The sequence below is a fragment of the Saimiri boliviensis genome, chromosome 16 (genome assembly GCF_048565385.1).
Source record: "Saimiri boliviensis isolate mSaiBol1 chromosome 16, mSaiBol1.pri, whole genome shotgun sequence".
In the NCBI taxonomy this organism is placed as follows: Eukaryota; Metazoa; Chordata; class Mammalia; order Primates; family Cebidae; genus Saimiri; species Saimiri boliviensis.
In genome coordinates, this window is record NC_133464.1 from 13,368,289 (window position 1) to 13,380,940 (window position 12,652).

At 37.8% G+C, this 12,652-nt stretch overlaps 1 protein-coding gene across 7 annotated transcripts in view; it reads right to left on the bottom strand.

Moving 5' to 3' along the window:
- The window catches only part of PCCA (propionyl-CoA carboxylase subunit alpha), a 445,241-nt gene that overhangs the window by 159,286 nt on the left and 273,303 nt on the right, over positions 1-12,652 (bottom strand). For all 7 annotated transcript variants that reach the window (XR_012514288.1, XR_012514289.1, XR_012514290.1 and 4 more), the window contains one exon: positions 179-281. Coding sequence is in view for 4 of the 7 variants with exons in the window: in XM_003928223.3 (XP_003928272.1) it covers positions 179-281 (103 nt within the window). In the remaining 3 variants the exon portion in view is untranslated. The remainder of the gene's footprint in view (positions 1-178; positions 282-12,652) is intronic.

Sequence of the window (12,652 nt, forward strand, 5' to 3'; positions counted from 1 at the left end):
CTAATTAGCATAAGAGAACAAATATTTCCATTTCCATTCAGCTCCCTAAAGAAGATGAAACAAACACACAGAGATGCTATAAATTCAAAAGATGAGAGTCACTGAACAGGTTAAAAATGGCTTTAAATATTCATAGGTAATATTAAGATTACCAAGAAAATAAAGAAAGAAAACTCACCGAGAACGTGGACCCACTATTTGATGCTACTACAGTATGAACTTTATCATGCAATTTTATCGAGAGCTCCCACTTGGCTATGTCTGGCTTAATAACAGGCACTCTGAAGTAGAAATGAAAAGAAAAAGAGTTAATAATTTTATATTATTATTTCTCAATAAACTAATTTTCCTTCGATTTAAAGTGTGCAGGGTAAAACTGCCAAAGAATGTATCTGAGAACATTTTTAACATCTGTTCTAAGAACCATCATCTATTCTATGAATTTGAGTTAATTGTTACAGTCATTCACAAATTCATCTGCCTGAAGCAGTATTAGTTTTTTCCAATATTTGGTTACTATTCAATATGTTTTTTTTTATTACAATGAAATAAGTAAGTATGCCATGTCTTAAACTTCGGAGACATAAAATGAATTACTGAGTTAGCATAATCTGGCCTAGAGAATCATTTTGTTCTTTATAGATGATGAGACTAAAACTATATCAAAGAATGAACTTCCCTGCATTATTCTACTTTTAAGATAATATAGACTGTTTCTTCATGATAGTTATCTTAGTAGATTAGCTAGGAGATATATATATATATATATTTTTTTTTTTTTTGCAAAAAATGATACAATGTTATTACTAAAAATTTACAAAATTTAAAAAATTAATTTAAAAATTACTTAATATCCGCTTATTATTATATAGTAAGACAACATCAGTTGTGTGTGTGTGTGTGTGTGTGTGTATGTGGCTGTGCTTTATTTTTACTTAGCAAATAAAGCACAGACACACACACACACACACACACACAAAACAAAAACAAAACCCTAAATGACTGATGAGTTCAACAAACACTAAGTGCTTGGTGCTAAGTTTTGGGGCACCAAAGAGAAATAAAACAGGGTCCTCATCTTGGGAACTTACACACTGTCTACTTTTTTTCTAGCCCTGGTTTTCCCTATCTAACCCCCCCAAAAAGGACTCCATTATCTATAAACAATGTTAGTCTTATCATACGGGTCTTCTCCTCCATGTGATCACTATTACATGGTTCAGAAAATCTGTATCAAGCAGCCAAAGACAAAAACATTTTTACAGTATAAATGTTTCCCACAATTTTTTAAAGTAACAAAATTTAATAATTTCAGAATTAACCTAATTTAAGTATTGCATATTTATACTTGTGAAGTAGTATTCAGTAAGTATTAAATACGAGCATTTTGTAGTATCTGGGCTCTAGCCTAAACCACAGTTCTGAAAAAATGTTCCAAGTTATGTTTTCATTTAAACCCACCAAATTTCAAAAGATGTCTCTGTGTATTCAGCATTTTAAAAAGTCAGTCACAAATTTATGCTTCTAATCAAATCACCTCTAGATTCAATATCTGATGATTAATATTAATACTTTAAATACATATTCGTATTTGACCTACCACTTTTTGATCTGTATTTACTCTGAAATAAGGATATGTTTTAAATACCATAGAAGTAAAAGTAAAAGTAAAAAATGTATCAACAATAATGCACACTGTACACACAAGTCTTGAAGATTCTTTCCAGCAGTGTGAAGACAACTGTTTCAGGGGCAGAGCCTCACACAGGAGAGTCTGAATGAATGGGGCTGTGGGGAAGTAGAGAGACAACACGCGGTGGGGAGAGGAGGATGAGAGAGAAAGAAAAGGGTCTGAGCAGAAGTGAAAAGGAAAGAGAGGGCTTCTGTGCCAGCCATTTCCTTTTTTTCTTAGCAACTTTATTCTACTGGGCATTTATTTGTTTATATGTTTGTCTCCCCAGTGTCCTGGGGGTTCCTAAAAGACCAAAATCATTCCTTATTGTTGTATCCCAGCTCCTAGCACAGTATGGAGACAGAGATGAGGGATAAATAGAAAAGAATGTGAGGAGTGTCTACCAAGCACCAAGCATGAGCAGAAGGGGAGCCTGCCTTGCCCAGGGGACAGAGCACAGGTGCAACAGGAGAAGAGTGTGCCCCAAGTTCCTGGATACTCCCTAGGTGACCTCAAGGGGGTACTGTGATTGCAGAAACAGCATCACATCTAGATGACTGTGCAACTTGGCTTTCTTAAATTTGTGCTTTCCTCAATAATTATGTCACTACCTTACTCGTGATCATTTAATGGTTTTCTACCTCACACCAACTTAAATATTTATTAACCTAACTACCATTCAATGCCCTTAAAAGTAAGAACCCACCTTGGCCAGGCGCAGTGGCTCATGCCTGTAATTCCAGCACTTTGAGGGGCCAAGACAGGCGGATCATGAGGTCAGGAAATCAAGACCATCCTAGCTATGATGAAACCCCATCTCTACTAAAATACAAAAAGTTAACCAGGTGTGGTGGCGTGCGCCTGCAGTCCCAGCTACTCAGGAGGCTGAGGCAGGGGAATCGCTTGAATCTGGGAGACGGAGGTTGCAGTGGACCGAGATCGTGCCACTGCACTCCAGCCTGGCGAAAGAGCAAGACTCCGTCTCAAAAAAAAAAAAAAAAAAAAAAAAAAAAAAGGTAAGAACCCTCTTTTTGCATTCAATATTTCTGTGTATTCTCTGATTTGTCTATCTGGTTAGGCCAGACACTTTTTTTTTTTTTTTTTTTTTTTTTTGAGACCGAGTCTTGCTCTGTCACACTGGCTGGAATACAATGGCACAATCTCAGCTCATCGCCTCTGCCTCCTGGGTTCAAGTAATTCTCCTGCCTCAACTGCCTGAGTAACTGGGATTACAGGCATGCACCACCACACCCAGCTAATTTTTGTAGTTTTAGTAGAGAGGGTTTCACCATGTTGGCCAGGCTGGTCTCAAACTCCTGGCCTCATGATCTGACCGCCTCAGCCTTTCAAAATGCTGAGATTACAGGCATGAGCCATCATGCCCAGCCTAGGCCAGATTCTTAAGCCAAGCTGCCATGAGGCAGAGAGCAAGACAGTGGTTTTGAACTCAGGCTTTGACGACTCACAGAAGCTGGCACAAAACCCAGACCAAACTGTTTGTCTTAGTTTCCTTATGCATAAAAATTAATATCTGCATTGATAGGGATGTGTTGTTTAAATTAGATATGTACATGCTAGCTTTTGTTATGAGTAGTTGTCCCAGCTCTTGGCCTATATTCTTAGTTTCCCCTATAACTGAAACGTCTTTCTTTACGGAAACTTTGGATCCTCATCTCGTCTCTGTTTCTCACACTAACAGAACCTTCAAGCAAAATACTGCCTCCCTCACAAATTGTTCCTTAATTACAGTATAAACTCAAGAGATCTTTCTTCCATTTTATCTATATCATATGCTGTAGCATTTTTCAAAACGTAGTAGCCTGATGGAGTAGGGACTGCGAATCCCTTCTGTTATGTAATGAGTCTCTGCTTCCAGAGGCACTGGAATGTTGTTAATCCTGACATCCTGTTCCAACCCAGAACCCAGTTCCCACAGAAAGGGACCTTACAGATGGTGGTGAGATATAGTTGCCACTCTCTAAAACCTAAGTACTATTTTTTTCCATTGTTTTATTTTGATTCACATCTGTTTCATATATTTTATAATTTGCCCCAGGAGGGAGTTTATAGAAAGAGTACAGGCTTTTGAGTTAAAACATCCAGGTCTAAATCTCAGCCTGTTCTTCTACTAGCAATTTACCTGAGAACTTATTCAATCTGTTTGAACCAACATTTCTACACCTATAAAAGTGGATCCCAGCTGAACTAGGCAAGTGATAGGAAGCTACTGCTTCTTGTACACACTTAAGCCCTGCAGTGGTACTTTTCTAACAATTTCTTTTTCTGTTTTTTGTTTTTTTTTTTTAAGCTGGTAATCAATTTATTTAGTTGACTTAAGCATCTGCATTGGTGACTTCCACCTTAACTCCTGGCTCAATACTGATGGAAGTCATCTGCTTAACGATCTCAGAAGGACTGTGCGAATCAGAGCCACTTGTGGATTCTCATCTGGAAACTATCCCATGTCTTAGACCTTCACCACAAGGAGTTTTTCTTATAGTGATTCTCAAAGTCTTGTCCTTTCACTTTGAGATTCTTTTCCTTTGGTCCTCTGATAAAAGTCAGCATACACCTTCTCCAAGGATTTTGTGTGGCTGCTCGTTAGAGTGATTCATGGTGAACTGCCACCTCCAGCTCCATGGGTGTTTTTCTGGTATCCATATCCTTAAAAGCCATGGCTGTTGCACGGCTTCCTCACTGACTTGTTTCTCGGCAAGAGCAAACAGTGGTGAGTCAGGAGCAGGAGCGTGTGGATCCACGATCCGCAACAACTACGACAGTGTTTTCCTCAAAGAGCTTCTTTTTCTTTTTTTAAGAAATAGGGTCTCACTCTGTCACACTGGCTGGAGTGTAGTGACCCAATCATAGCTCACTGTAGCCTTAAACTCCTAGGCTCAAAGGAGCCTTCTGCCTGAGCCTCCTCCTGCCTCATCTCTCCTTTTTTTGAGAGATGGGGTCTTGCTATGTCGCCCAGACTAGTCTGAATTCCTCGCCTCAAGGGTTCTCCTTTGCCCTCCCAAAGTACTAGGATTACAGGTGTGAGCCAAAGTACCCAGCTTTTTTCTAACAATTAAAGTGATGTGTTAACAGGATATAGGAAAAAGGCTTCACTGTGAAAGACCTCTAAATACAAAAAAAAAAAAAAAGAGTCAAAAGTGTGGAATCTCTTTGTAAGTCCACTCTTCTACAAACAAAATTTGCAAAGATTCCTTCTGGCTTGACATAAGTTTGTAGTTTTGCTTTGGTTTTTAAATAAAATGGATGGGTTGGGCATATATGCCAGTTAATTAGCAAATATAAATATCCTCTGCAGTAGAAATGAACTATACATTAAAAAAAAATACAAACCTGAAAGAACGCATGCTCTATTTCTGCAGAATCATTTAAAGTACATTTATAATACTTACTTTGAAACATTCTTATTAATTTAGCCAGCACAAACAGGTTTATGATCGTTACAATTACGTATAATTATATTTTAAACGTTTAAAAAAGAATTATACACATTCATTACATTCAAAATAGTCTCAAAGAAGATTTTTATGAACAACTCTCTGACAAGAGGGGAAAAAGGTCTTGGAGCTTCATTCAACTCACCATAGAAATGATACAGTTTCCTTTAATGAAGTACATTTCTAGTGAAAGATGCTGTCATCTGACCAAAAATTTAATCTGTGCAACTTATTAGTCACCTGCAAAGCTGATATCAATTAAGCTATCTCTTCAAAAAACAACAAAACCAAAAACCCCAGTAAAAAAGAATTCACATAAACAGTGACTCACAAAGCCAATACAATAATAGCTCTAAGCAGGTCTGTCTGCTTTATCATCAGCTAGCCAGGATGAACATGCTCAACAAAAACTAAATTTTTCTATATTTGATGGTGAATAACTGTCAGCTGGCTGTCACTAATGTTAATACTAATACATTTAACTTACTGAAATATTTTACTTAAAAGCATACAAGTAATACTAACTTAAATACTTTGCTGTTAGATGTCATTTTCTAAAGGAAGACTGCATGAACACAAAATCTCCCAGCATCTTCAGTTAGAATTATAAGCATTTCAAACCATAATTATCAGACACTCAAGAAAGCTGGTTTTTGATTGTGCCATCACCTCTTTAGAAGTGAAATACTGAGTTAAAACAATGCTAATGGTCAAGGAATCGTTAAGAAATGCTTCATCATAACTTTCACAGTGGGTGGGCTGTAAAATGATCGAGAATAATATGCTGCATTCCATGGCCACTGAGGTCAGTTTCTGCATACAAATCTTTGAGGGAAGAAAAAGGCCTTCAGAAAGTGGGCCATTCATCTGAACCAAGTTCACAGAATTTCCAGCATGGTGAAAAGATATGTTATGCAAGCACATAGATGTATTCAGTGGGGGTAGACAGAACCAGCTACACGGAGACTACAAAGGAGCCCTCCCATGGCTCATGAATAAGTCGAGGAAATGATCAGAAAAAAAAAAAAAGGAGAGAGAGATGTTTAGACAGATGGCCCACTTAAAATGCCTGAGACAGGGCATAAGCAATTTTAATGAAACTTTAGATCTAGTATATGAATTGTTTCTTATTTCCCCAGGGTTGGGGAAGGGGAGGAACAACTTCCAGGGAAGATAAAAATTTAGCAATTCAGTGAAAAACTCACTTTTAGCATGTTGAGATGGAGGAAGAGTTAAGTACAAGTTTTAGTAGTTTTTCACTAGTGCAATAAATTCAAATAAAATTCTTCACAGAGTCATCAGTTATTAAAATGAATATAAAAAGCATGGAATGAACAGATTAAAGGAATTTTAAACAGAAGTCTACTGCCAAACCAAACAAAAATCTAAGCCTTATTATGTGAGAACTTACAACACTCCAACATTAAAGTTCATCACTGCAGAAGAAAGATAAAAGCAGCATTTTCAGAGAACCTCTTCAAAGCTAGGAACTGGCGTAGAGGAGGATTAGAATTCTGCCTACATGCAATTGAAAATGTGTATGTTCAAATACATGAGACTGTGTGGAAGAGTCTGTATCATATAATCATGCTGAGAAATACGGAACACCCCCAAGTTTGGTGTCATTAGCATTACAAATACTTACACAAATGACATCTGAATCTAGGCTAGAATATGTAATGTTACTCATAATCTCATATATTTAAATATTATGCATACTCCCTTTCCTTCTTCCACCGATAAGGGCTTAAGGTTCTACATTGGGCACAATTAGCCAGGAAAGGCACTTTGGCACAGCTGTCACTCCAACAGACCCCATGTCTCACTGACCAAGTGCAGACCTACAAAAGCTGTGCGACCTCCATCCACAACTCAGTTGGCCTCCTTGTGCCTCAGTTTCCTTATCAGCAAGACAAAGATAATAAGAACACCTAACCCATACGCTGCTTACATGAGATAAAATGTGTAAAATCCTCAGTGTTTGGCACATACATGCTAAATTAGTTATTATTATCATAATTTGGTGCAGAAATATCTGAAAATCCCTCTCTTTTGTTTCAGCAACTGGTATTTTTTTTTTTTTTTTTGGAGACGGAGTTTCGCTCTTGTTACCCAGGCTGGAGTGCAATGGCGCGATCTCGGCTCACCGCAACCTCCGCCTCCTGGATTCAAGCAATTCTCCTGCCTCAGCCTCCTGAGTAGCTGGGATTACAGGTACACACCACCATGTCCAGCTAATTTTTTGTATTTTTAGTAGAGACGGGGTTTCACCTTGTTGACCAGGATGGTCTCGATCTCTCGACCTTGTGATCCACCCACCTCGACCTCCCAAAGTGCTGGGATTACAGGCTTGAGCCACCGCACCCAGCCTGGTATTTTTTTAAAAGGTGACTCACGCAACTTACATACAGTGAAATTCCAAGATCTTAAGTTCTGTCATTCACCTTTCCAGTCACTTTGTTCTGCCTACCCCTAATAGTCAACCGGAGATTATGCTTGCCTGTTCTGAGCTTCACATGAACAGACTCCAAAAAAAAAAAGGCTTTTTGGCTCAGTATAATGTTTTACAGGTGCATCCACATTGTTGAATAGCTCATCCTTTTTTTCTTGCGGAGAAGTGGTTTGTTGCACCAACATAACACAATGAGTTCCTCCTCCTGCGGATGGACATTTCAGTGGTTTCCAGTTTGGGGAAGTTTAAATAAAGCCACTATAGATAATCTTTGTACATGTTTTTCCCCCCACTTAAAGAGATATGTTTTCATTTCAAGTGGGGTAAAAAATCTAGGGAGTAGAAGTCCTAGGCTAAACGTAGGTTTAATTTTATATGAGTTGCCAAATGGTTTTCCAAAAGATTCTAACATTTTTATGCTTCCACAGCAATGAGTTTATTCTATATCCTTGCCACCATTTGCCACTGTCAGTCTTTCTAATTCTAGCCAGGCTAGTGGCTGGGAAACCACCTTATCACAGTGTAAATGTGTATTTCCCCCATGACTAGTAATGCTGAGGACCTCATGGTGTTTAGTGGCCATTTATATTCAAGTTTTTGCCCATTTTTATTAGGTCATTGGCCTTATTTTATTCATTTGTGAAAGTTCTTTATTTCGAATACAAGGCCATTGTCAGATATATGTATTGCAAGTATTCTTCACCTCTGTGGTTTGCTTATGAATTTTCTTAACAATGTCTTTCCTCTAGCAAAGTTTTTTAAAAATTGAGACATTATTTTTTAGAGCAGTTTTAGGTTGACAAAAACTGAACAGTTCAGTTTCTCCATACACTCTCCCCCACATGAATTCTTCTATTAGGAACATGTTGCATTCATGTGGTATATTTGTTACAATTGATAAGCTAATATCAATGTTACTGTTAACTGAAGTTCATACATTAAGGTTCACTCAGTGTTACGCATTCTGCGGGTTTTGACAAGTATATAACGAAATGTGTCCAGCATTAAAGTGTCATACAGAGTAGTTTCACTGCCTATAAGTCCCCTGTTTCACTTATTTATTCCTCTCTCCCTCCCCCGAACACTTGATAATCACTGATCTCTACCATCTCCATAGGTTTGCCTTTTCCAAAATGTCACTTAGAGCTGAAATCATACAGAATGCTGCCTTTCAGATTAGCTTTTTCCCCTTACCAATATGTATTGAGGTTTCCATCCTCTTTTTTCATGCCTTAATAGCTCATTTCTTTTTATTGCTAAATAATATTCCATTGTGTGGATGTAACAGTTTACCCACGTGCCTACTGAAGAACATCTCAGTTGCTTTTCAGTTTTGGCAATTATGAATAAAGCTGCTATAAACATTCACATGCAGGTTTTAGTAAGCACATATGTTTCCAACTCATTTTAGTAAATACAAAGGAACACAATTCCTTGATGATTATGCTGTGTAAGAAACTGCCAAACTATCTTGTAAAGTGGCTTACCATTTTCTACTCCCACCAGCCATGCATGAGCACTCCTGTTGCTTCACATCCTCAGCAGCATTTGATACTCAGTGTTCCAGATTTTAGACATTCTGATAGGTATGTAGTGGTATCTTTTTGCAGTTTTAATGGAAGTTTTTCGTATTAACAAAATCTAGCTCATTAATTTTTCCTTTTATGTTTAGTGCTTTTGTGTCCTTGCTAATAAGTTTTTTGACTGGATACAAAAGTTCAGAAGACACACTCACACATTTTATTTTACAAGTTCGATATGTAGATCTATCTATGATGCATCTAACTTTCCTGTGTGGTAGGAGACAGGGTTGAGAACATTTTAGAAAAATTTGTAGAGCAAGTCCTGCAACTTTGTTCCCAGTAGCTGTTCTAGGTCTGATATGTTTGGCTGTGTCCCCACCTAAATCTCTTCTTGAATCCCTACGTGTTGTGGGAGGTACCCAGTGGGAGGTGACTGAATGATGGGGGCAGGTCTTTCCCGTGCTGTTCTTGTGATAGTGAAGGAGTCTCGCAAGATCTGATGGTAAACAGAACAACAACAATAGGGGCTTCCCTGCACAAAACTCTCTTTTTGCCTGCTGCCATCCGCATAAGATGTGACTTGCCTCTCCTTGTCTTCTGCCATGATTGTGAGGCCTCCTCAGCCATGTGGAACTGTAAGTTCAGTTAAACCTCTTTCTTGTAAACTGCCCAGTCTCAGGTATGTCTTCAGCAGCAGCATGAAAACCAACTAATACAAGGACCCTTTGCATTTTCCAAAGAAATTTGAAAACCAATGTGCCAATTTCTTCCACATTCTCCCTAAGATACGATCCCAACAGAATTACTATTGGGCCTGCAGTGAATCTATAGTACTATAGAGGGAATTAACATCTTAATATTTTCTCTTCCAGTCCATGAGCAGAATATAACTGTTACTTCTTTTGATTTTGAATTTATCTCATAAAGTGTGGTAGTCTTGAATCTCTTTTGTTAACTTTATGCCTATTTTTGTCTTAGTTTTATTCACTGTATGATAGGTTCCTTAGAGTTTTCTTAAGTAACCAAGTTGCTGTGGAAAGCTTCCTTTGCAATCATTAGGCTCTGTTATTTCTTGCATGCCTCCTTACTCTGAATAGTGATGGTGTTTACTCTGCTTGCGTATTATTACGCTATGTTAAGTGGAACTTCAATTTTAATTTTCCCATTGTTGCTAGTTTATTCAAATACAACTTGTATTTAATTGCCTTTTTATCCTGTAATCTTGCTAAAACTCTAAGTTCCAGCAACTGTTCTACAGATTCCTATAAGGTTTTCTATGTAAACAATTATGTCATTTGTAAATACAAAAAACTTTACTTCTTCCTTTCTGATTTCTATGCCTTTTATTCTTTTCTTTCCAAACGCACTGGCTAAGATCTCCAGGATAATACTGAATAAACATGATAAAAACAGACAACTTTCTCTTGTTCCCGATCTTAAAAAGACAACATTCAGTATTTTTTCCAAAATGTCTTCACTCTCTAGCCTTTCCTTCTCTTAATACATGCTTCCTGATAACTTATAGTGCCCATAAGTCACTGAGGCTGTCTTCTACTTTTTTTTTTTTTTTTTTTGAGACAAAGTCTTGCACTGAAGCCCTGGGTTCAAGCAATTCTCCTGCCTCAGCCTCCCGAGTAGCTGGGACTACAGGCATGCACCACCATGCCCAATTAATTTTTTTTTTGGTATTTTTAGTAGAGATGGGGTTTCACCATGTTGACCAGGATGGTCTTGATCTCCTGAACTTGTGATCCGCCCACCTCAGCCTCCCAAAGGGCTAGGATTACGGGCATGAACCACCATGCCTGACCCTTCCATTTTTTACAAACAGCATTTTTTGTTTTGTTTTTGTTTTGAGGAGGAATCTCGCTCTGTCGCCCAGGCTAGAGTGCAGTGGCAAGATCTCAGTTCACTGCAACCTCCACCTCCCAGGTTCAAGTGAATCTCCAGCCTCAGCCTCCCCAGTAGCTGGGATTATAGGCATGCAGCACCACACATGGCTAATTTTTTGTATTTTTAGTAGAGACAAGGTTTTACCACGTTCGTTAGTTGGTCTCAAACTCCTGACCTTATGTGATCTGTCCACCTTGGCTAAACAGCTGTATTGAGGTGTATTTGACATTTCAAAAAACTGTATGTTTAATGCACACAAGTTGATTAGTTTGGACATATGCATACAGTCATTACACCATCACCACAATCAAAGTAATAAACATATCTTACCTCCAAAACTTTGTGTCCTTTTGTGTCTCTTCAATTTTTTAAAATATATTTTTCTTTTTCTTTTTTCACATTACATAATCTCTATTCTTCTATCTTCAAGGTTACCTATTCCTTCTTCTACCATCACCAGTATGCTTTTCAGCCTATCCAGCAAATTATCCATTGCAGATATAGGACATTTTAGATCTGGAATTTCCACTTAGTAATGTGTTTTAATTTCCATTTCTAGGCTGATATTCCCTATTTTTTCCCTCACTTTCATCTTTAATACTTGAAATGATTTTAATAGCTACTTTAAAGCTCTTACTCATGAATCTAACATTTTAGTAATCTCATGGTTGATTTCTGTTGACTGCTTTTTCTCTTGATTATGGGTTTTCTTAAAAATTTTGAATTGTATGCCATGTAAATGTTTATTGTAAACTGTATTGTGGCATTGTTGTTGGACTCTACTCATCATGCTATCTCCCTCTGAAAAGTAGTGACTGTTATTAGAGCAGGCAGTTAAATTACTAATCCTGAAGTTGTGGAGGCTCACTTTTATGTTGTGCAAGGAATTATTTGGTTTTGCTATCAATAAATAAAAAATCCAAACAATTTATTCCAGAAACAGTCTTTTTTCCCAAGGCATGGTCCTTCCAGGGTTTTAATAGAAAGCTCAAGGTGTTTACAACTACCTCAAATTGATGAGATTCAGATTCCAACATTATCACAGTCTTAGTAGGCAACTGAAATTTTAGCTCAGTTCATTCAGCAATCAAGCAGGTCCGGGATCGTCCGGGATCCCTGGAGTCTTTGTGATGCATGCACATTTCTAGGGTCAACCAACAATTAGAGTCTAAATTGACATATAGAACCTTCACTCTGTTGCTCCCTTTCTGCCATGATATCCCTGCTTAATTTCCAGCGGTTCTGACAACACTGAACATCATTCTCTGAGACCTCAAGCCAATAACTGAGTTCCAGCCATGCCTTAATGCATGCAATAGTGACTGCTTTCAGAGGAAAAGCCACATAAATGCGCATCTCACCCAGTGTATTTCCTTCTTTTAGGGATCGTATTTGGTTGTGTATCTACAGCCTTCAAATAGTTGTGTTTTATATTTTGTCTAGAGTTTATAATTATTTATCTGGAGAGGAATTCATTGAAAATACAGTACACTGCCATTGTAGAAACTGAAACTTTTCTGTGTTGTTTTAACTTTATATCACTTGCATTCCAAAGCAGATGAGGAAAGTAAAGACAGAACATGGGTTCACATACATTTACTACTTCTACCTTCCAGATGGTAGCTCAGGAACACTTGACATTGCTACTTCCAAAAGCTAT